Raw genomic sequence first — 25,996 nt, 5'->3', positions numbered from 1 at the left:
TATAGCTTCACGCTTACCTAAACTTAAAACCAACTGGAGAGAGAGAGGTGTATTTTTAATAGAAGTGAGACATCGAAGCATTTCTAAAAAAGCTGTTTGACTCTCCTAAGCCACTAACTGAGTTCCTGGATTTCACCCCCTCAGGTAACCAGGTGAGTTTCTCCAAATCCACGGATGCTTTTGCTTTTGAAGAGGACAGCAGCAGTGATGGGCTTTCTCCAGATCAGACTCGAAGTGAAGACCCTCAAAACTCAGCGGGATCCCCGCCAGACGATAAAGCCTCAGAGACCCCTTCGACAGGTTCTCTGGGGACAAACCAGGTAAGAAAAAAAAAAAAAAAAGAAGAAAGTAAAACAGCATCTCAATGTATTATCGTTTCACAGTGTTAAAATCGGTTACAGCTGGTTTTGCTTAAAGAACCCGGAGATGTCCCTGGCTGCCACAGCATTTTGATGCCTCTTCTCACTCTGTTCAGCACAGGCCTCTGTGTGGGGTAACAAAAGCTCCAGAAAACACTGAAAGAGAACCTCCAGTACTACATCCTTTAACTTATCCATTAAAGCATCTGCTCCGCCAAGCAGATACCTTTTATCTCCATTTTTATGGACAAAGTAACTAAGGCTCAGTGATATTGGATGACTCGCCAACAATCTCCCAGCTAGAAAGTGCCAGGGCAGGACTGATTCAAAGTTCACCATCTCTCTGTGCCCTGAGGACTCGCTACAGGGCTCTGGGGAGTGCAGAGAAGGAAACGTTGGCTCTCTCCAAGGCAGGGAGGCCCACGTTGCTTCTACTCTTAGCAGGTATTCTACTCTTAGAGGGTATTCAGCTTACCTAGCAAGCTGCTGCAAAATTCAGCCCCAACCCAACCATAACATTCACCTCTTTCTGGACAAAGCTACAAACCCTTGAGCATAAGGAACGTGTATTCAGAATACTCTTAAAGCACATTTATAAAGAATAATGATGATTATGGGCTGGGCGCAGTGGCTCACGCCTGTAATCTCAGCACTTTGGGAGGCCGAGGTGAGCGGATCACCTGAGGTCAGGAGATCGAGACCAGCCTGGCCAACATGGTGAAACCCCATCTCTACTAAAAATACAAAAATTAGCCAGGTGTGGTGGCACACGCCTGTAATCCCAGCTACTCAGGAGGCTGAGGCAGGAGAATCATTTGACCCCGGGAGACGGAGGTTGCAGTGAGCCAAGATCATGCCACGGCACTCCAGCCTGGACCACGAGAGAGAAACTCCGTCTCAAAGGAAAAAAAAAAAAAGAATAATGGTGATTATGAACAACAGCTCCGGCCACATATTAAATGCTCATTCTGGGCCAGGGGCAGTGCCAAGTGCTTCGCAAAATTTCCTTATTTGAAATCAGAGACCTCTCCAAGTAGGTATCATCGAGGTGGATTTGACAGAGGAGGAACTAAAACTCTATGAGGCCGAGCAACTGGGTGGGCTCTAGAAATACAGCAGAGTGCCAGCCACGCTGGGGAAATCCAGCCAGAGGGTATTCACAGAGCCCCAAGAGAAATGCCTGCTGGCGTCCACATATGAGGGGAAGGAGATGCGTAAGTGTGGAAGCCAGATGTGAGCTCTTCCAATTCTGCCTCTATCCGGAGAGTCCTTCAGACCCTCAGTCCCTTCTCTTTAGGAAGCATTTACCCCTCCTGGCCTCATATAAATTGTGCAATGAACTGAAATTAGATAGATTTGAAAGCTGTTTTTTTTGTTTTTGTTTTTGTTTTTTTCGCACTGAAAAGTACCATACAGATATTAGGGACAGTTAAAATAATTATCATTCAGTGCCTCGTTTCCCAAAACCATGCCAGTTACTGTTTATCGCCATGCCTGTCTTCACCCCATCAGAGCAAACCTAATGCTGCCAAAGGAGAAAAAGTGAAATGGGAGGAAAAAAGGGAGGCATGGAAAGCTGAGCTGAGTTATTCGTGTGTTTATTGTGCAAGAGTTTATAATCAAAGCATTTTTCCTTCCCCTGCATGCCACAGTTGGTCTTTGCAGCCAAATTTCTTTGATAACATCAAACGGTGTATCAGATCATTTGTACACATTATTCTGACAGTAAATTCCTCAGCTTCTGATTTAAGAATGGTTTGAGGAAAAGGCAAGTTCTTTTCTGCTTCACCTTAGGAGAGGGAAAGAAGAGAACAAGCACCGAACAATGCCAGGCAAGATGCAAAAGTCATTGTATATCATTTCTCCTGGCATTCATGTTTGACAGATGAGGACACTGAGGCTCCAAGAGAAAAGAATCCTTCAGGCCTTTGACAGGTGCCAGGCAGGGCTCAGGGAAGAACTGCAAAGCTCATTCCTAACCCCTGCATGGAGAGATCATGGGCAGCCCTGGCTCCTTTTTGTCAGAGTTGAAACAGAAGAATGTAGGAGAGAAAGAGGAAATAACTTTTCCCTTTACAGACTCTGCCTCTGATAAAGGTTTCTTATGTCTTTATACACATGCATACGTACACACACACACACTCACATATGTATACACACAAAACCACATGTACATATACATGCCTGTGTGCACGCATGTATTCACACATGTGCACACACACGAGACACACATGTGCACATATATACGCACGTATATACCTAACATGTGCACACATGTATGCACACACATGCACAGAAGCATGCATGCACATGCACACATGCATGCACATGTACACACTCACACACTTGGACATACACACACATTTGTACACACTTGCACACACACACTTTCCCTTTTTCTGCTAACATTCTTTTCCTCTACCTTGTTCGTTGTCCTACTTTTCCTCCACATTCCTACACCCACTCTTCCCTGCTGCTTTCTTTTTCAGTTGCATTATGAAGACAGGTGGACCTTGTCACAGACAGGTGGAATGCTCACACAGCAAGACCAGATGTCCCAGTTTGCCTAGAACAGACCAGTTTTATACCTGTCTTTGGAATCATTACTTAGAATGATTCCCTTTCTCTCTCAAAAGTGTTCTCAGCTGGATGACAAGCATATATATATATACACACACACACACACATATATATACACACACATATGTATATATATACACACACATATACATATATACACACATGTATATATGTGACTCCTCCCCCTGGGAAAGTAGGCTGATGTTTACTCAGGTAAGAAGCTAGGATGAAAGCAGCAGAGGTGTATGTACATGGACTCTGACATTTCTGTGTCACACAACTTACTCCTGTATCATCCTAATATCGGTAACATTTGGATTTCAGGATCTTGCTTCTGGCTCAGAAAATGACAGAAATGACTCAGCCTCACAGCCCAGCCACCAGTCAGATGCGGGGAAGCAGGGGCTTGGCCCCCCCAGCACCCCCATAGCCGTGCATGCTGCTGTAAAGGTATGGTCGCACCAGCCTCGGAGCCCCGCCTGAACGCTCGGCTCGCGGAGCCAACTTGGAGCAGAGCTTTCTGAGTTAGGTCTGACAACGCGAGGAGAGTTACACGGAGGACCCATGCAGAGGTTCGGCTCACTGGGAGGGTCACCAAACAGGAGATGGGAAATGGGTCACTAGTGTATATGGACCAAGATTTCATTATCCATGCAGCACAGCAGAGGCCACCTCTGCCGTGGAGAAGGCTGTGGGTTTGGATTTTCTTTGGGATCACAGCTCAGCCAGCGTGTTTCCGACGTAAAAGATTTCATAAGCTCACCCTTGAGGTAGACACAACTGATTGTAAGGCAGGATTTGGAAGTTTCATAAAATAGGTATACAGCAGTTGAATTTTATGCAAGGGAAGTATCCCTGAAAAGCTTGCATAAAGTAACATTTACATCATTCAGGCCAGTCTTCCGATGGAAATAAACACGGGGTTTCATTCACAGTAGGCAGGTAGCTAGACTCATTATAGCAAATGTTTAGTTTTCTCAGCATTATCTTTTTGTTAATTTTTATTTTTATTTCAATAGTTTTGGGGGTGCAGGTGGTTTTTGGTTACATGGATAAGTTCTTTAGTAGTGATTTCTCTTTTTTTCTTTTCTTTTCTTTCTTTCTTTTTTTTTTTTTTTTTTTTTTTTTTTTTGAGACAGAGTTTCTCTCTGTCGCCCAGGCTGGAATACAGTGGCCAATCTTAGCTCACTGCAACCTCTGCCTCCCAGGTTCAAGTGATTCTCCTGCCTCGGTCTCCCGAGTATCTGGGACTACAGATGCCAGCCACCACACCCAGCTAATTTTTTGTATTTTTAGTAGAGATGGGGTTTCACCATGTTAGCCAGGATGGTCTCCAACTCCTGACCTCGTGATCCACCCGCCTCAGCCTCCCAAAGTGTGGGGATTACAGGTGTGAGCCACCACGCCCGGCCCTTTAGTGGTGATTTTTGAGATTTTAGTGCACCCATCACCTGAGCAGTGTACACTGTAGGCAATATGTAATCTTTAATCTCTCACCCCACTCCCAATCTTCTCCCAATCCCCAGATTCCATTACATAATCTTATGCCTCTGCATCCTCATAGCTTAGCTCCCGCTTATAAGTGAGAACACATGATATTTGGTTTTCCATTCCTGAGTTACTTCACTTAGAATAATGGCCTGCAGCTCCATCCAAATTGTTGCAAAAGACATTATTTCATTCCTTCTTATGGCTGAGTAGCATTACATGTTGTATATGTACTACATTTTCTTTATCCACTTGTTAGTTGATGGGCACTTAAGTTGGGTCCATATCTTTGTACTTGCGAATTGTGCTTCTATAAACACCAGCGTCGTATCTCACAGTACACAGGCTGCTCTCTCTTCATTTAACTGGATGCCTGGTAATCATGTGGCCTTCTTCATAATGTTTTATCCCAAATAACTTTTTTTTTTTCTTTTGAGACGGAGTTTCACTCTTGTTGCCCAGGCTGGAGTGCAATGGTGTGATCTCGGCTCATTGCAACCTCCACCTCCCGGGTTCAAGTGATTCTCCTGCCTCAGCCTCCCCAGTAGCTGGGATTACAGGTGTGCACCACCATGCCTGGCTAATTTTGTATTTTTAGTAAAGACAGGGTTTCTCCATGTTGGTCAGGCTGGTCTTGAACTCCTGGCCTTAGGTGATCGGCCTGCCTCGGCCTCCCAAAGTGCTGGGATTAGAGGCATAAGCCACCATGCCTGGCCTCTCCCAAATAACTTCTAACTGATTTGGGAACACGTTTTCTCAGCTCAAGTGCCACCACTTAATGAATGTTAAAATGACTCTTATGAGATTTAAAAAAGATTGTAAATTGAAGTAAAAATCAATGATATAGTAATAGTTTTATGGTCTAATGGATGATAGACACTTCAGTTTCTCAGTAAGTCTCCCCCACTGAACCACAAGAGCTTAAACCCATCTGAAAATCCACTCAGCTCAACAGATTTGAAATTATGTGACTATCAATGCATTTTGTTCATTGCAGGGGAAGGAGGAGGAGATGAGTCCCATTATTTCTAAAGCTGAGTATAAAGAGAAATGTTATTCACATTTCTATCACAGTATTTAAATTTTGCATAATTCAAATTAGCAGCGCGGCACGGTGGCTCACGCCTGTAATCCCAGCACTTTGGGAGGCCGAGGTGGGCGGATCACCTGAGGTCATGAGTTCGAGACCAGCCTGGCCAACATGGTGAAACCTCGTCTCTACCAAAAAAGCAAAAATTAGCCAGACGTGGTGGTGCGTGCCTGTAGTCCCAGCTATTCGGGAGGCTGAGGCAGGAGAGTCGAATGGCTTGAACCCGGGAGGCGGTAGTGGCAGTGACCCGAGATCGTAATCACTGCACTCTAACCTGGTGGACAGAGCGAGACTCTGTCTCAAAACAAAACAAAACAAAACAATTAGCAAAGCCTTCAACCTCACTGTAGTAGAAAGTATGATAGAAGCCCAGGAGATGAACAGATCACTTTCAATGAAAAGGGCGATTCTTACAGACACCCAGCTGGTCCCGTCAGGCTGGTTGTAGAAGAGCCATCATTTTTTTCTGCTTGGTCAACAAACACACACAACCTTAGTATCCCCTGGGCTCAAAAACAGCATAGTAGTAATAGCCTTTACCCCACACTATCCAGGGTAAATGATCCGATTTCAGTACCTTCTGGAATGTGCTAAGGCAACACGGAGAAAAAAAGCTCCCGGACCCCCGTCTTAGCTGCGGGACCCTGCCAGGGCTGCAGCTCCCATCCTCCCCAGACAAGGCAAGCCCCAGAATGAGGCGACAACAGCAGCTGATCTGGAGCAAGCCAGGGCAGAGCTGGTTTCGGGAGCCCTGCAGAAACTCTCCAAGGACAGAAGACTGATTAATTAACTAGAATGCTAATCGATTAGTAAGCAGGGAGAAACGGAGCCACCAAACACACAGAAATACTTGTGCTCACTATTCATTAGTCACCAGGAAGAAGTCTCTTTGGAAAACAAAAGAGCCTTTGGGGGTGCACTGCGCTGAGTCCAAGCGAGTTGTAAGCTCCTTTGGGTAAGGTCACATTCAGATGTGTAGTTTGTGGTTAAAGTGGAGACGCTGCCAAGTCAGAATATGCCTGCCAGCTGTTCAGGAGCCCCCTCTTCTGGACACCGGTGGTAACACACTTTTCTTCCAATGTTCCCCCAAATCCTTGATCACTTGCGGTCATGACATCCATGTTCTTCATTTCAACCTTCTGTAATAAAGTCAGGGTTTGAAAATTCCTTTTTTTTTTTTTTTGAGGGGGAGTCTTGCTCTGTCGCCCAGCCTGGAGCGTAGTGGCGCAATCTCGGCTTACTGCAACCTCCACCTCCTGGGTTCAAGCTATTCTCCTGCCTCAGCCTCCCAAGTAGCTGAGACCTACAGGCATCCACCACCATGCCCAGCTAATTTTTTCTGTTTTTACCAGAGATAGGGTTTCACCATGTTGACCAGGCTAGTCTTGAACTCATGACCTCAAGTGATCCACTCACCTCCACCTCCCAAAGTGCTGGGATTACAGGCGTGAGCCACTGCGCCCAGGTTTAAAAAAAATTACTTTTTTAAAACCTGATAACAGGATGGACCCATTCTTTCCTAAATACAGAAGTCTTTTATTTCAGGAGCAGGTTATAGACACAATTACCTGTTCATTGACTACCTGTTATTATTTCAATATTATCTTTTATAGTCTTTATACTGATTAGTGAGAGAAAAAGTAAAGAATATTTTCTCCAACTTGCAGATGAGGAAACTGAGATGTATTAAAGTTAAGTGATTGTACCACTTTCAAACATTTGTCTTATCTTCCAAGACTATACCCTTAACTTTCTGATTCAGTGTGTCTGAATCCTGCAATACATGCTTTGGGTTCCAACTCTGGGAAGTGTTCCAGTAGGTGGATAACCCTTCCCATAATAAGTAAAGTATCCTTATTTCAAAAGGTGTTACTTCCTGATCTTTCATCGGTATTTGGCATGCAGGCGAGAGGGTGTTAAGCAGGCAGATAGGCAGGGTTTATCTTACTTTCAGTCCAAAGCAACAAATAACCACATTCTAGACTTTCAAAGAAAATCTTAGTTTCATCTAAGTTTATGTACTTAATAAGTCAACTTATTAAGTGTTTAACTAAAGGTGACTGCCCATATGCATATGAACATTCTTTTGTTGTTGTTGTTGTTTTGTTTTGAGATGGAGTTTCGCTCTTGTTGCCCAGGCTGGGGTGTAGTGGCGCGATCTCATCTCACTGCAACCTCTGCCTCCCGGGTTCAAGCAATTCTCCTGCCTCAGTTTCCCGAGTAGCTGGGATTACAGGCATCCGCCACCGCGCCCGGCTAATTTTTGTATTTTTAGTAGAGATGGGGTTTCACTATGTTGGTCAGCTGGTCTTTAACTCATGACCTCAAGTGATCCACCCACCTCATCCTCCCAAAGTGTTGGCATTACCGGTGTGAGCCATCGCGCCCAGCCACGAAAGAACTTTCTACAAATAGTCTCAAGATCAGAAGGCAGCCTTTGTTAGGCCATCAGTTGGTTTTAGGTTAGGAGAATGCACTCATTGAAAGACAGGATTACATTTTGCTGTACTCCAGAAAGGAAGAATTCTGGAGCTGCTTCTAAGATTCAACTTTCCCTGTCTAAGGAGTGTCCTTCCAGTGTGATACATTTGCAGTGAATTTGTTCATTCGCAACGTTAGTGTTCTAGGAGCTCTTTGTACATCATGCCTTTGCTATATCGTATTTCTGAGATTCAAGAATGGCCATCAGACAAAACTGCCTCACGATGTGTCCGTGATGCAAAGTCATTCTCAGTCATGGCCTAAAGCACTTGCCATTTCCTCACGCTCTTTGCAGTCCAAATCCTTGGGTGACAGCAAGAACCGCCACAAAAAGCCCAAGGACCCCAAGCCAAAGGTGAAGAAGCTGAAATATCACCAGTACATTCCCCCAGACCAGAAGGCAGAGAAGTCCCCTCCACCGATGGACTCAGCCTACGCTCGGCTGCTACAGCAACAGCAGCTGTTTCTGCAACTCCAAATCCTCAGCCAGCAGCAGCAGCAGCAGCAGCAGCAGCAGCAGCAGCAGCAGCAGCAGCAGCAGCAGCAGCACCGATTCAGCTACCCAGGGATGCACCAAGCTCAGCTTAAGTAAGTCCGGCAAGCCTGGGAGGGTGGCTGTAGGCAGAGGTTGAGAATGGCGTCTGTTAATATCTATGTGATGTACATGGGGCCAGCACCATGGGGCCTAGCAAGTCCTGTATTGCACCATTTCCTCATCCAGTATGTTTGGAAGGTGATTCAATTTAGAAACTGTGCACACCTTTTCAGAGCCATAAGACTGGGAGGAAGTGAATCCAGGGCCCTCTTTATCTGCAGATGGATTCCAAACCCTCAGTGGATACCTAAAACCTCAGATAGTACTGAACTCTACGTATACTATATTTTTCTCAGGCATACATATCTATGATAAGGTTTCATTTATAAATTAGGCACAGTGAGAGATTAACAATAACAGCTAGCAACAATATAGAACAATTATAGCAAGATACTGCAATAAAAACTATGTGGATGTGGTGGTTTCTCTCTCAAAATAACTTATTGTACTGTACACGTCTATTTTTGAACCACAGTTGACCTCAGGTAACTGAAATCTTATAAAGTGAAACCGCCAATAACGGGTGGACTACTGTAAATCAGTGCCCTTAGTAAGAGGCCCCTTTGGGGAAAAGGAAAGGATTAGCACTTTCAAATTGGACTGTGAAATGTCTAAGAATGTGATATTGGAATTATGAGCAATTCCGATGCACTTCTGCTTTTGGAAAGAACATCGCTGGGCAGCGGAGAGACACCCTCAAAGACTGACTCTTGGGCCCAGGTTCTGTGACCACATTGCTACGTCACCTTTTAAATTGTCAATATCCCCACATGTAAAGTTGAGATATGGATTCCTCCTGTCATCCTCAGACTATGCTAGCAATTATGCCAAGGACTAAACACAACCAAGCTTCACCAGGTGTGTTTGGCCTCCCCAGGACAGAGCATCAGCTGAATCACAGGTGGATGTGTCCTCTCTCGTGTGCCACAGTCCCCACCACTCCCTCTTATCTCCCTAAACAAAGTTCAGATGTCACACACCACTTGCCATCTAGCCGGCCCTGTTGTTTTTCCTCACCCTGCTCTCTTCTGCTGGTTTATTACGTGCCTGACCCTTGCAGGCAATCACTTTGGGATCCGATCTAAACGCAAGTTATACCACCAATATTTGATTGTACCTGACGTGCCTCTTTGTTTGTCTTTTAGAGAACCAAATGAACAGATGGTCAGAAATCCAAACTCTTCTTCAACGCCACTGAGCAATACCCCCTTGTCTCCTGTCAAGAACAGTTTTCTGGACAAACTGGTGTCTCCTCTTTCAAACCCGGCCCACTCCCGCCTAACCTGGATGATCTGAAGGTATAGGATTTGACATGAGTTGCTTTCTTTTTTTAAACAAATACAACAGTATGTTGTTAACAGCACCATGACCAACTGGTATCTGGAGTAAGAGAGTGGGAGGGGAAGAGGACTACAGGAAACGCTGAAGGAGGTGACAGAATTTATCCTGCTGTGGTTGAACACCCCAGTTGACTAGCCCATTTTACGCAGCCGTAACAGGATATGGGAAACTGGGAAATTTGTGAAGAAAAGGAATTTATTTCTCACAGTTCTAGGGCTGAGAAGTCCAAGGACATGGCACCAGTATCTGGCGAATGCCACCCCATGGTAAAAGGGCAGATGGTGGAAGGGCAAGAGCATTTGAGATAGAGGGAAAAGACAAATGTTATGTTTATTTTACCATAGTAAAAAAAATAATTTTTAAGTAGGCTATTTCTAGATAAGAGTAAGACAGGAGACCAGTAAGACAGGAGATGCCTTAGTCACAGAGAAACGTGATCCAGATATGATAGTGCCATCTGTCAGACCCCTCAAAACCCACTTTTGGGAGGCTGAGGCAGGTGGATCCCTCTAGATACACATGCTCAGAATCATTGGCTGGTGAGAGTTATGATAATTAGTATAGGTGTGAAGAGATGATGATCATGATGACGATGGTGCCTATCAATTTTTCTTTTTTTTTTTGTTTTTGAGATGGAGTCTCGCTCTGTCATCCAAGCTGGAGTGCAGTGGCACAATCTCGGCTCACTGCAAGCTCTGCCTCTCAGGTTCAAGCAATTCTTCTGCCTCGGCTTCCCTAGTAGCTGGGACTACAGGCGCCTACCACCACACCTGGCTAATTTTTGTGTTTTTAGCAGAGATAGGGTTTCACCAAGTTGGCCAGGCTGGTCTCGAACTCCTGACCTCAGGTGATCCACCTGCCTTGGCCTCACAAAGTCCTGGGATTACAGGCATGAGCCACCCTGCTCAGCCCCTACCAATTTGTATTTTTTAATATAAGCCATCCATCATTTATTCTGTGTAGATTTGCTTTAATTTTCACCCTGCAAGATAAGTTTTGTCTCCCCAGTTTAAAAAGTGAAAATAAAACCAGAATCATGGAGCCGGGCGCAGTGGCTCATGCCTGTAATCCCAGCACTTTGGGAGGCCGAGGCGGGCGGATCACGAAGTCAGGAGATCGAGACCATCCTGGCTAACAAGGAGAAACCCTGTCTCTACCAAAAATACAAAAAAAAAATTAGCTGGGCATGGTGGCGGGCACCTGTGGTCCCAGCTACTCGGGAGGCTGAGGCAGGAGAATGGCGTGAACCTGGGAGGTGGAGCTTGCAGTGAGCGGAGATCACACCACTGCACTCCAGCCTGGGTGAGAGCGAGACTCCATCTAAAAAAAAAAAAAAAAAAAAAAAAAACAGAATCATAAAAGGTCAAATGATAGACAGTTTAACCAGCTTATGAATGACAGAACTGAGGATTGAAGCTAAGTAACTTATTTCAAGGGCTTTGCTATTGTATGAGAGAGGAGTGGAAAGAGAGGGATGGGCAGGAGAGAACGTGGCTGGACTTGACCACTCACTGTGTGTATGGGGAGAGGTGCCATCTGAGTCCTGGGAGAGTGACATCAATGACAGAAAGAGGGAGAGTAGAATGAAGAGTTGATATGAAGGGACAGTGGCAAGTTCATTCAGTTTGGGAAAGTCAAGTCTCAGGTACCAGCAGGACAACCGAGAGAAAAGGCATCCATTTCCATCAGTAAGAATTAGCCAGGGTGTGTTGTCAGGGGTGGGAAAAGAAATTTCAGAATCATGTGTAATGTGTGGAGCATTGAACCTAGAAGGGTGAATGTGACTGACAAAGAACAAAATGGAAAGAGTGAGAAGGAAGGGGAGAAGAGGAATGAAGGAGACATATGATGCAACCACAATTGGGGAAAGGAAGAAATAAGAGGAATGGATGAAGGTGACCCCCCAAATAGTAATCAGAAAAGTCATATAATGAGGTGACATTTGCAAGCAATTTTCACGTTTTGCTACATAAAAGGAAAAGAACACTGACAGAAAAGTCTTTGATTTCTTTTTGAAAAGTTCATGGTTATATATGACAGTATGTGGATAATTTTTTGCATCCTATTAAAAAATAAAATTGGCCAGGCGCAGTGACTCATGCCTATAATCCCAGCACTTTGGGAGGCCAAGGTAGGCAGATCATGAAGTCAAGAGATCAAGACCAGCCTGACCAACATGTTGAAACCCCATCTCTACTAAAAATACAAAAATTAGCAGGGCGTGGTGGCGGGCACCTGTAGTCCCAGCTACTTGGGAGGCTGAGGCAGGAGAATGGCGTGAACCCGGGAGGCGGAGGTTGCAGTGAGCCAAGATCATGCCACTACACTCCAACCTGGTGACAGAGCGAGACTCCGTCTCAAAAAAAAAAAAAAAAAGAAAAAAAAAAAAAAACTGGAGAGAGAGAGAGAGCATACCAGAGAGACAGAGAGAGAGAGAGACTGAAAGTTTAAAAAACTGGGAGAATATCTTATTGATGTTAAGAAATAATGATTCATATTTTAAGGTGTGATAATGTTATTGTATCTTTGGTTTTTTTAAGAGTACTTATCTTTTAGAGCTAAAGACCAAATTTATATGATTTGCTTCAAAATAGTTCAGGAAAGGTAGGAGAAGTGGGTTGGAGTATAAAATAAACAAGATTGGACGTGAGTGATAATTGTTGAAGTTTGTTGATGAGTTGATAGGGTTCATTAGACTTTTCTATCTACTTTTGTGTATGTTTCAATTTTTCCATAATAGTTTTAAAAGTTATTAATGATTAAAACACCAGTGAATGTAGGAAAAAGGTGTATACAACCTTTGTCCTGAACAAGCCCATACAGTGTAATATTCTGAAGTTTAAGGTAAATTAAACTCAACCGTATTCATTTTATTTTAGAATATGAACCGCATTATTTAATAATGTAGTTAAATTATTCAGTGCCAAGACAGATTCTAAAATAAATGTAGAACTCATCAATTTTAAGTAATTCAAAATTAAAACAATAATGAGATGCCATTTTGTACTTTTTCAAACCAGCAAATCTAAAAGATAATGATAAAACAATTCCAGCAAGACTGTAGGGTGAATAACTAAATAATTGCTAATGTAAGTTAATTCAATCCTTTCTGATAACTTTTAGCTGATTATAAAGTAACATATATTGACTGTCAAAATATGATAGTGTGTAGAAAAGTCAACAGTATTTTAAAAAATAAGGCCGGGGGCGGTGGCTCAAGCCTGTAATCCCAACACTTTGGAAGGCCGAGACGGGCGGATCACAAGGTCAGGAGATCGAGACCATCCTGGCTAACACGGTAAAACCCTGTCTCTACTAAAAAACATACCAAAAAAAAAAACTAGCCAGGTGAGGTGGCAGGCGCCTGTAGTCCCAGCTACTCAGGAGGCTGAGGCAGGAGAAATGGTGTAAACCCGGGAGGCGGAGCTTGCAGTGAGCTGGGATCCGGCCACTGCACTCCAGCCTGGGCGACAGAGCAAGACTCCGTTTCAAAAAATAATAATAATAATAATTAAGACTCACAGAAAGTAGATTATATTTCCTTCTAGGTTTAAAATGCATATAAACATTTTGTTTTAAAATAATTGTCTTGAAAAAAATTACGTGTACATAAATTACTGGCATGCTTCTTAATACATCACGAACATTTTTCATAACTGTTAATATCCAATAAATTTTTTATTTTTAACAGGAGCATATCACTTCACCACCTAGTTAACATTCCACTGCTGGACACTTAACTAGCTACCAGATTTTGGCTATTCAAACTGTGAATTCAGTCCGGGCGCAGTGGCTCACACCTGTAATCCTAGCAGTTTGGGAGGCCAAGGTGGGCAGATCACTTGAGGTCAGGTGTTCAAAACCAGCTTGGGCCAACATGGTGAAACCCCATCTCTACTAAAAATACACACAATTAGCCGGGTGTGGTAGTGCGCACCTGTAATCCCAGCTACTCAGGAGCTGAGGCAGGGGAATTGCTTGAACCCAGGAGGCGGAGGTTGCAGGGAGCTGAGATCGTGCCACTGCACTCCAGCCTGGGTGACAGAGTGAGACTCTGTCTCAAAACCTATATATATATACGTGAATTAATGTAATAATATTAGTAAAACTATGTTGCACAACCATTTGCCAGGCACTATTCCAAGTGCTATATATATGTGTGTGTGTATATATATATATATATATGATTTCAGTGACCTTTGTGCCTACATTTATTAGTTTCTCTGATTATTTCCTCAGGCTAGAATAAAATTCCTGAATTAAATATATTAATATTGTCTAAAGTTTTTGATATATATTGTAAAATTTCTGCCCTGAACGTTTGTGTCAGTCTGTTCCCAGAAGCAGCCCTTCTCAAGCATTCATGTGTGAACTGAATCACCCTGGCTCTTGTAGCATGCAGATTCTGATTCAGGTTTGCGGAGGGGCCCAAGATTCTGCATTTCCAACTAGCTCGCAGGCGATGCTGATGCTGTTTGTCTAAGGGCCATACTTTGAATAGCAATGTAGTAAAGAGCTTTTCAAAAATGTTGTAATTTGGGGTGGGGCGCTGTGGCTCACGCCTGTAATCCCAGCACTTTGGGAGGCTGAGGTGAGTGGATCGTCTAAGGTCAGGAGTTCCAGATTAGCCTGGCCAACATGGTGAAACCCCGTCTCTACTTAAAATACAAAAATTAGCCTGGTGTGGTGGTGCGCGCCTGTAATCCCAGCTACTTGGGAGGCTGAGGCAGAAGAATTGCTTGAACCCGGGAGGTGGAGGTTGGAGTGAGCTGAGACTGTGCCACTGCACTCCAGCCTGACCAAAAGAGCAATACTCTGCCTCAAAAAAAAAAATAGTTTTGTTTAATTTTTGCTCCTACTTAACTAACACAAAGTCTTCTTATTCCTTTGCCAATTTAATAAATACAAATATATATATATTCTTTTGATTTGCATTTCTTGGATTACTAATGATGATATACATACATTACTGTCCGTATTTTAAATTTTATTTTGTTTCTGAAAAGCTGGATCATATATCCCTTGCCCATTTTTATACTGGGTATCAATCTTCTTTTTAATCAATTAGCACACTTGATACATTGAGCTTTTTAACACTTTATTATTTGTGTTGCCATTAGTTTTTCCAAGGTAGCTATTTGTATTGAGCTTTGTAGTTTCTTGACTTACAGAAGTTTTAAATTTTGTTTTCAATATTTTTCTCGAGCAATCTTTTCCTACAGGTATCAGAATTTCCTATAATATCAGAATATTTGCCTATAGCCTTCTGTTTTGTGAAATTATTGAAATTTAGGTATTTAATATGTTTCCTGTTTTAATTACAAAAGTAACATATTTATGTGAAATATTTGGAACTTGCAGATAAGGAGAACCGTTGTTAACATTTTAGCATATTTTTATCTGGATAATTTCATATGCAACTATAGCTTTAAATATATATGTGTATATATATCCATACCTTGTTTATATAATTTTTAGAAAAATACAATCAATGCAAACTTTGTTCACTTATTACTATACCACAAGCAATGAATCATCCAATGTCAGCAAATATTGATAGCATCAGCTTTACTGGATCCGTAGTGTCCCATCATTTGCATACACCATCATTTACCTAACCAGTTCTCATATTTGTAGACATTAAGACTTTCCAGTTTAAGAACATTATAAAAAATACAGGGATAAGATAATTACATGCGATTAACATAATAATATTAGTAAAATTTTATATTGCACAACCATTTGCCAGGCACTATTCCAAGTGCTTTATGCATTTTAAGCCATTTTAACCCTCACAAAAATGCATAGTTATTCCCTCCATTTCCCAGAAGGGAAACTGAGGCACAGAGTGATTGATCACTGAGTTAGTAACAGGCAGGGCCAGGATTTGAACCGATGGCCTTATCACCACCTACTCTCTCAGTAGACGACTAGTTATCCAGCTGGTCTTTAAAATTAGGGATATAAATGTTCATAACGAGCCGTGGTTCTCAAAGTCAGGTCTGGGCACCAGCCTGGGGACTTGTTAGAAATACATGATCAACTGAGCCAGAAACCCCACAGTGGGGCCCTGCGGTCTGCTTTGTAACACACTCTCCAGTGGTTCTGGTGCATGCTCAGGTTTGAGGGAAGAGAACGTGGTAGGAAGAGCCCTCACCAAGGAAGCCAGAAAAGCTGCCGACTTCGCTGTACTTCAAGACTATTGTTGGAGGGTTTGTGTCTAAACCCAGACGGATATGTTTTCTCATCTAGAAAACGGGGACACGGATCGCCATGAGGGATGACAGGCAGTAGATTAGACGACTTCTACCATTCATTCAAGCTCTACATTTCTATGACTCTAAGGCCATGAAAACATCATATATGATAAAGTTAAAAGTAATTGTTAAAAATTGTGCAAAACTAGTTTATATCAGGGGTAGGAGAGGAAATTGGAAAGAGGTATAAAAAAGAGTGGGTATTGTAGAATTCCATTTGTGATGTTCTGAAGCTAATTTATAATGAATACACTTTTAAAAATATTGTCGTTAAACAGCACACTAACCACATTCTGATTTCTTTAGGTCTCTGAATTAAGACAACAGCTTCGAATTCGGGGCCTGCCTGTGTCAGGCACCAAAACGGCCCTCATGGACCGGCTTCGACCCTTCCAGGACTGCTCTGGCAACCCAGGGCCGAACTTTGGGGATATAACGACTGTCACTTTTCCTGTCACACCCAACACGCTGCCCAATTACCAGACTTCTTCCACCAGTGCCCTCTCCAATGGTTTCTACCACTTTGGCAGCACCAGCTCCAGCCCCCCGATCTCCCCAGCCTCCTCTGACCTGTCGGTCGCCGGGTCCCTGCCAGACACCTTCAATGATGCCTCCCCCTCCTTCGGCCTGCACCCGTCCCCAGACCACGTGTGCACGGAGGAAAGTCTCATGAGCAGCCTGAAGGGGGGCTCTGTTCCTTCTGAGCTGGATGGGCTGGACTCCGAGAAGAACAAGATGCTGGTGGAGAAGCAGAAGGTGATCAATGAACTCACCTGGAAACTCCAGCAAGAGCAGAGGAAGGTGGAGGAGCTGAGGATGCAGCTTCAGAAGCAGAAAAGGAATAACTGTTCAGAGAGGAAGCCGCTGCCTTTCCTGGCTGCCTCCATCAAGCAGGAAGAGGCTGTCTCCAGCCGCCCTTTTGCATCCCAAGTACCTGGGAAAAGACAAAGCAGCAGCTCAGAGTGTCACCCGCCGGCTTGTGAAGCGGCTCAACTCCCGCCTCTTGGAAATGTTTATTGTGTGGAGTCCTCAGATCAAACCAATGTACTTTCTTCCACATTGCTCAGTCCCCTGTGTTCCCCTCAGCATTCACCGCTTGGGGTTGTGAAAAGCCCACAGCACACCAGTTTGCCCCCATCACCCAACAACCCTCACTTTCTGCCCTCGTCCTCCGGGGCCCAGGGAGAAGGGCACAGGGTCTCCTCGCCCATCAGCAGCCAGGTGTGCACTGCACAGGTAAGAGCACCTTGACCATGCCTGGTGCACACCTCTTTCTGGAAGTGGGTTACAAATTTTCAACTGCTAAAGAGCTAATGTCAGAACTTTCAATGTGAAGGGTTTACCAAAAGCATAGCAGCATCTCCCAGACACTACAATCCTTGAATCTCCATGGTAGACCAAAGTCACTCATCCTCTAAGGCAGGGGTTGGCAAACTTGCTCTGTAAAGGGCCAGATGGTAAATATTTTTTGCTTTGCAGGTCACACTGTCTGTGTCATCCCAACCTAATTTTGCCTTTGTATCACAAAAGCAGCCACAGACATCATGTAAGCAAATGCACATGGCTACGTCCCAATAAAACTTTATTTAAAAAAAAAAGTCAGTGAGCAAGACTTGGCTTGTGGGCTGCAGTTTGCTGACCACTGCTCTCAGGATTCCCAGGATTCCTTGGTATCCAACCTTATCATAGGCCAAACCAATGCCTCAAAGGTTTAAAGGGGAAATCATCAGATCTTACTCTTCATGTAATGGTCTGCATAGTGCAAACATTTACTGAGCACCTACTATGTGCCAGGCCCTGTTCTCATCTCTGGGAATTAGTGCTGAGCTAGTCAAACAAAAATTTCTATTCTCATGGGAACAGAGACAGTTTAAAAGCAAATGAAACAATTTCAAAGTAAATTATGTACTATATTAGAAGAAGATACATCTTATGGAGAAAAAGCAAAAGGGGGTGTGTGTGTGTAATTTGGAAGTTTGCTACTTTTTTCTTGAGATGGAGTCTCGCTCTATCACCCAGGCTAGAGTGCAGTGACATAATCTTGGCTCACTGCAACCTCTGCCTCCCGGGTTCAAGCGATTCTTATGCCTCAGCCTCCCAAGTAGCTGGGACTACAGGCGCATGCCACCACGCCTGGCTAATTTTTGTATTTTTAGTAGAGACAGAGTTTCACCATATTGGCCAGGCTGGTCTCAAACTCTTGACCTTGTGATCTGCCCGCCTTGGCCTCCCAAAGTGCTGGGATTACAGGCGTGGGCCACCACGCCCAGCTGGAAATTTGCAACTTTAATTAGAAGGGTCAGGGACATTTAGCAAAACCTTGAAAGCAGTAAAAAGAAAAAGTTGTGGATATGTGGGATGAAGGCATTGAAGGCAAAGGAGAAATAGCACATGCAGAGGCCCTGAGGTTGGAGCTTGTAGGGACTGTTAAGGATCAGAAAGAGGGCCAGTGGCTGCAGCAGAATGGGAGTGGTCATAGGAGATGGCTTAGGAGACTCACTAATTCAAAGACTAGGCAAAAGTGACTGACAAAGACTTTTATGCTCATAAGCTGAGGAATTACTAGGAAAGCCTGTATAAGTCAAGTTGAGAAAGGTTACATTTCAGAAGGCTCTGAAATCAACATTATTAGAAAAGGAATCAGATGAAAACTCACATTAATTGAATACCTGCTAAGTGCCAAGCATTAAGAGACATGTCTATGAGTAATCTCAGTTATTGTCACAAGAAACCTATGAGCTCCAATGTATTCTTCCTTATTTGTCATTGAAGAAAATGAGGCTTGAGAGCTTAAATTAGTTACCCAGGATCACAGGAACCCAAGATCTGCTAATTCTAAGTGCATGCCTTATTCAAGTGGAATATCTCCACCCCAAGAGTGTGAAGGGCGGCAAAAGATAATGGGAATTAATTTTTACAAACCTACAGGAACCATGCATTCCAATGAATGATGTCTACCCCTGAGGGGCACTCTGGGAGAAATTAGGACCTAAATAAATTATTGTCATAATTAACAAACATTTATTGAGTGTGTAGTGTCCTGGGAAACAAAGGTAAAAATAGCTCTTGAGACACAGCTCTGGACCAAACTTTTCAGTACTGACGATATTGCTGTTAACATTGTACAGTGATTTATGGTTCACAAAGACTCTTTGAAGACATTAAAAATTTCATGATGAAACGATAAAGAACAGGCTGGGGGCGGTGGCTCACACCTGTAACCCTAGCACTTTGGGAGGCTGAGGTGGGCGGATGACAAGGTCAAGAGTTCAGACCAGCCTGGCCAACACAGTGACACCTCATCTCTACTAAAAATACAAAAATTAGGCCGGCACAGTGGCTCATGCCTGTAGTCCCAGCACTTTGGGAAGCTGAGCAGGTGGATCACAAGGTCAGGAGTTCAAGACCAGCCTGGGCCAATATGGTGAAACCTCATCTCTACTAAAAATACAGAATTAGGCCAGGCGCGTGGTTCATGCCTGCAACCCCAGCACTTTGGGAGGCTGAGGCGGGTGGATCATGAGGTCATGAGATAGAGACCAGCCTGGCCAATATGACCAATATGGTGAAACCCATCTCTACTAAAGGACAAAAATTAGCCGGGCGTGGTGGCACGCGCCTGTAGTCCCACCTACTCAGGAGGCTGAGGCAGGAGAATAGCTTGAAACCCCGGAGGCAGAGGTTGCAGTGAACCGAGATTGCACCACTGCACTACAGCTGGGCGACAGAAACGAGACTCCGTCTCAAAAAAAAATAATAAATAAAATTAAAAAAAAAAAGAACAATATAGGTTAACAATGACTGATCTATGCTTACAACAGTAAATGCTTGTGGGGAGGGAGGGACAGATTGATTATAGAGGGCTGGAAAGGTCCAGGAAGCTTTTGTGAAGGGGTTGGACTTGACTGGAAGTGTCCATGTTAAAAAGTAGAGGGCCAGGAAAGGGACAAGGTAGGGAGATGGGATGTACAGGCCATGCTGCTGGAGGCCGTGGTGGGAATAGTAGAATTACCTTGCAGAAGTAAATAGCACCAAACTGTAGAGTCTCGAAACACCCATCTGGGTTGAAAGTGGAAATCTTATGATGTGGCATATCTGGAGCCACTGGAAGGTTTTAGCAGCAGGTGACGTCTAAAAAGCCAGATTTTAGGCAAGTTCATCTGCTGCTGGCCATGTAATTTGTCACTTCTTCCTTTACAGGAACCTCAGGACTCCACGATGGCCATCCTCCAAAGCTTCTCTCCAGGTTCTCCAAGCCCTCCACCCACCCACCCTTCTCTGGAGCCCAAGCAGACAGCAGTCACGGGGCTGGGGGCAACCCTTGTCCCAAAAGCCCATGTGTACAGCAAAAGGTAGACACCTGAAAAAGGCTCAACATGGATTCACTTTGCCTCTTCTCTCTTCTTAACCCGGGAGGCAGAGGTTGCAGTGAAGCCGAGATCGCACCACTGGCACTCCAGCCCGGGACTAGCAGAGCGAGACTCTGTCTCAAAAAATAAATAAATAAATAAATAATAAAGAACAATATAGGTTAATAATGACTGATCCATTGCTTACAACATTAAATGCTGTGTGGGAGGGAGGGACAGATTGATTATAAAGGGCTGGAAAGGTCCTCCAAAGTGAGCATAATGAAGTTCCCTTTAAAGGCAGAAGTTAATTTCATTTTAGAGAGAAACAAATCCACTCCAAGTGCATGTAAAAGGATGTACAAATATGAGTTAGAAGTTTTCCCAGGGGGTCATTTCCTGGGGTCATCCCAGAAATCATGATGACTAAAATGGCCATAATCTGCAAAACAACGTGAACAATTAACTAATTTCTGTGAAGTTAAAGATTGGGATCAGGGGATGTGGGAAACAATGTTGGAGGAAGAGAGAGGGACACAGATCCCTGGACAGGATTGGAGAGATGTGCAAAGCAGGGGTCACAGTGCAGTATCTTTATGGAAAAGGAAGAGACGTCACCCTTCAGCTGGTGGAAGAAGTCAGGGGTATGAAGGATTCAGGGTATGGAGAGTCTCAAGGGGCAAAGAAGAGGTGGCAGAAAGGAGACAAACAACATAAGCATGACATAAAAGTGCCACATACCACAAGTCAGGGAAGGGGCAGAGACCCTGACGTGGGCCAGGCACTCCACAGGAGAACACACTCACAATAAACAAAGCTGGTTCATAAAGAGACCTCAGCAATGCCTCCAGCTCTCTGCAAAATAACCCGTTTGGAATAAATGACCTGTGGGATAGATTACTCTGGAAATTCCTGGGTTGATTTTTTTTTTTTTTTTTTTTTTTTTTTGAGACACGGTCTCACTCTGTCACCCAGACTGGAGTGCAGTGGTGCGATCTCGGCTCACTGCAACATCCACCTCCCAGGTTCAAATGATTCTCCGGCCTCAGCATCCCGAGTAGCTGGGATTACAGGTGCGCCACCACGCCTGGCTGATTTTTTTTTTCTTTTAGTGAGATGGGGTTTCACCATGTTGGCCAGGCTGGTCTCGAACTCCTGACCTCAGGTGATCTGCCCACCTCTGTCTCCCAAAGTGCTAGGATTACAGCCATGAGCCACTGCACCCGGCCTGATCTTTTTCGTATTGAACTGGACTCTTACTTATTTTCCCCTAAAAGAAGAGGGTGCGCCTTAAGGGAGAAAATAGATCTGCAAGGTTCCCATTCTAAGATGCCACCACCAATAAACCCACAGTAGCATTCACTATTGTTAATATATGGGAGTTATTTTCTAAGCCCTGGACCTTTTCTTTTCCTCTTAGATCAATTTTTCCAAAATTTAGCCTGTTGTTTCTAGAACAGAAACAGTATCATGTCAGACCCATGAATTCAATGCCTTTCTCCGTATTTTACCCATGCAGATGGCTGGTTTACACTCTTCTGATAAGGTGGGGCCAAAGTTTTCAATTCCATCCCCAACTTTTTCTAAGTCAAGTTCAGCAATTTCAGAGGTAACACAGCCTCCATCCTATGAAGATGCCGTAAAGCAGGTAACCATGTGATTTGTTCTTTATGGAAGAATAAATAGACTGACTCAATGAACAGACACTTGTTTTATATGATTAAACTTCACACAGTTTGTAAATTCTGATACTGAGTGTGTCATGTGCCACGCCACCAAAATAAGCAAATTATGTAGACAATAATTGGAAAACAGTGTTGCATGTGTAGCTGTGTGAGGCAGGGAGAGAAGAGAGAGGGTCACCTGTCTGGCTTTGGTACCAGCTCTGCCATCTGCCAGCTGCCACTGTCGCTCAGGTGAACACTTCACCTCTCTTATACAAAACAGGGATATTTACTTGGTAAGGATTCTAGATAACCTAGCACTTACCACTTTGTTCAGGTACATAATAGCTCCTCAAATAGATGACAGTGATTGTCAGGGTAATACTTCCTAAGGTGCTCCCTGGCTTTAAAATTCAATGACCCTGCCAAAACATCGATGGGTGTTGAAGCTGGATAATAAACGCAAGGAGGTTCACTGTATCCTCTGCTTTCGTTTGTATTTGGAAAGTCTCAAAATTAAAAAGTAGGAAAAAGAAAAAACAAGGCTGGGTGTGGTGGCTCACACCTGTAATCCCAGCACTTTGGGAGGCCAAGGCGGGTGGATCACATGAGGTCAGGAGTTTGAAACCAGCCTGACCAACATGGTGAGACCCCGTCTCTACTAAAAATACAAAAATTAGCTGGGTGTGGTGGTGCGTGCCTGTAATCCCAGCTACTCGGGAGGCTGAGGCAGGAGAATTGCTTGAACCTGGGAGGCGGAGGTTGCAGTGAGCTGAGTTCACAGCACTGTACTCCAGCCCAGGTGACAAGAGCAAAACCCTGTCTCAAAAAAAAGAAAAGAAAAACAGAAAACAATTAATGATCCCCTATTTCAAATAGTCTGAGCTTGGATAAGGTATTTGATAGCCCTTCATATATGCTTAACCCAGAGAGGAACATTTACATCAGTTGCTGTATACAGATATCCCACAGATCAAAGTCAGTCTGCAGTTAAGTTTTGTTTGGCTTAAAGAATATTTTAAATAACAGGAGATGGTATGCAAAGTGGGCTTTCTCATTTCTAAAAAGTTAGAGGATCTGGCAACCCAGGAGCCACATTGCTGCGAGACAATTGCCTAAAGCAAGGCTCTTCTGCTACTTTGAGCCACAACTATGCTCTGCTCTCTGCCTCTTTTTCTTATTCTATATTCAGTTCATTTCAATTACCTGCCAGACACTTAGGCTTCTGGTACCTTCTGAACTGATAAATGACTCATTTTTTGGTCAGTGCTCCCATCCATATTGATTACTGATACCTGTGTTTATTGAGTCTGGGCTCTCAGAGTAGTGAGATGGATATATGCCTTTGTTCTCCCCATTCCTCTCCCCTGGTTTCTGTAAACATCAGCTGATTCTTCAGTTTCAAAAGAAGAGGGCCAGGCAAAGTGGACGTCCAGAAATAAGACTCTACTGAGATGAGCCAGAGAGGAGGGGACATACCCTACAAGTGTCTACAGCTTCCTCAAGCTACTGCAATGAGGAACCAACAAAATATGAGCCAAGTTCTTGGACCACATTGCAGAAACCAAGCAAGAGGTAGATTCAGGTCATTTCAAAGTAAGAGCCTAAAAAGACATTTTCTATATACTAAGATGTCCTGCTCCTGGGATGAAAACCTCTCAAACAATAGAACTGACTCTAAGGTACTCTGTGCTAGGAAGCATTCTGCCTTCTTTTTCCTTTCTCCTGTTGTAGTAGACTGTTTCATTCAGCAGTTTATCTGCATAAAATTAATACTGAAGCTGAATCAAACATGGTTAAAAAGCCATTAGGCAATAGAGCCATGGTCATAGCAGCATGATTCACCATAGCCCAGAGGTAGACACAACCCAAATGTCCATTGACAAATGAATGGATAAACAACATGTGTTATATCTATACAATGGAATTTTATTCAGTCTTTAAAAAAAAGAAATTCTGACACATGTCACAACATAGATCAACCTTGAGGACATTATGCTTAGAGAAATAAGCTAGTTGCAAAAGAACAAACACTGTCTGATTCACTCATATGAGGGACTTAGAATAGTCAAATTCATAAAGGCAGAAAGGAAAATGGTGGTTGCCAGGGGCTAAAGGATGGGGCGTGGGAAATTATGGTTTAATAGGTACACAGTTTTAATCTTGCAGGATGAAAAGAATTCTGAAGACAGATGGTGGTGATGGTCACACAACAGTGTGAATATACCTAATTCCCCTTAACTGTACACTTAGAAATGGTTGATAGTAAATTTAAAGTTATGTGTATTTTACCACAATTAGAAAAAACAAAAAAACAAAAAAATCTTTAACCAAACCTAGTTCAAACTCCTGCAGTGCTGCTTCTAATGATTTGCTACGGAGATAACCACCTTCTAAATTGTCTGTCCTCCTTTGGTTAATCTGTAATAGCAAATGACCCGGAGTCAGCAGATGGATGAACTCCTGGACGTGCTTATTGAAAGTGGAGGTAAGACTGTCTGTGCCCTGTCCATTAGGACATTCTGAGCCTGCGTGAACTCTTAAGGAATGAACTCTCGGTAGCAAGATCAGATGCACACTGTGAGTCGGATGTACCAGGCAGTCCTCAGGGAGAGTCATTTCCTTTGAGCTTCTCACACATTTTTACAGCTGATAAAAGAAAGCATAGTGGATGATTCCTCACTGCCTTTGTCCTAGGAGCATTTTTCAGAATCATTTTAATAGTTTTCATGTCTCAGCCTAATCCTTGTTTCCTTAAGTGTTTTCTCTTGCTGCACTACTTCTTTCTATGTTCTAATCTCAATGTGCCTGCCTTCTCAATTATGAGAAAAGAAGAAAGCAGATAATGAACGTTTTGTGCCACCAACTCAAAGTGAAATTCAATTAGTAACCTTCCACTGGATGGTTCATTCAGGCTTAAATGTTATTCATGCTAGCAATAAAACATCATCAACATGTGCTTTTTGTCATCTTTTAATTTGTTCATTTATTTACTTAAAAAATTACAGAGTGTGTACCTAGAATTTCAAACCACACAAATGAATAAGATGACCTGAGGAGGATGTGTAGAAAAAAAGAAGAGAACTCAGGGAAGAATCTTTGCACCAAAAACATTTAAAATTTCAGAGACAGAGGTAGCAAAGGACTCAGAGAAGGGGTAGCCAGGCATTGTGCTAGTCTCAGTGCTGCATCAGATGAAGTCCTGATTTCTATAGAGTTTACAGTCTGGTAAGGGAGACAGACAACAAGTGAACAGACCTTTCCTCCACTGTAACAAGAGGGAAGAAGAAAGAGATGGGTACAAACATATGTGTGTATATGAGTTCTGTGATGTAAAAATGAGAAGAGTTCATATCAGATGCCTGTATTTTTATATATATATATATACACACACACACATACACACACACATACATATGCATACACACACACACACACACACACACACATATATATATATATATATATATTTTTTTTTTTTTTTTGAGACGGAATCTCACTCTGTCACCAGGCTGAAGTGCAGTGGTGCAATCTCGACTCACTGCAACCTCCGCCTCCTGGGATCAAGCAATTCTCCTGCCTCAGCCTCCCAAGTACCTGGGACTACAGGCGTGTGCCACCATGCCCAGCTAATTTTTTGTATATTTATTAGAGATGGGGTTTCACCATGTTGGCCAGGATGGTCTCGATCTCCTGACCTCATGATCCGCCCACCTTGGCCTCCCAAAGTGCTGGGATTACAAGCGTGAGCCACCGCACCTGGCCTGCTCTTGTATATCTTTAATGAAATAT

The 25,996-nt window shown here is 43.4% G+C and overlaps 1 protein-coding gene across 1 annotated transcript in view; it reads left to right on the top strand.

Moving 5' to 3' along the window:
- LOC104667948 (myocardin) overlaps positions 1-25,996 on the top strand; it is a 95,507-nt gene that overhangs the window by 67,814 nt on the left and 1,697 nt on the right. Inside the window, 9 exon segments of the mRNA XM_030923667.1 lie at positions 145-320; positions 3,264-3,389; positions 8,294-8,586; positions 9,739-9,818; positions 9,821-9,891; positions 16,498-17,426; positions 20,393-20,543; positions 22,060-22,188; positions 24,635-24,692. Coding sequence (XP_030779527.1) covers positions 145-320; positions 3,264-3,389; positions 8,294-8,586; positions 9,739-9,818; positions 9,821-9,891; positions 16,498-17,426; positions 20,393-20,543; positions 22,060-22,188; positions 24,635-24,692 — 2,013 coding nt within the window.

This window comes from Rhinopithecus roxellana, chromosome 19, assembly GCF_007565055.1.
Source record: "Rhinopithecus roxellana isolate Shanxi Qingling chromosome 19, ASM756505v1, whole genome shotgun sequence".
NCBI lineage: Eukaryota > Metazoa > Chordata > Mammalia > Primates > Cercopithecidae > Rhinopithecus > Rhinopithecus roxellana.
This window is presented reverse-complemented; position numbering and strand designations above follow the sequence as displayed.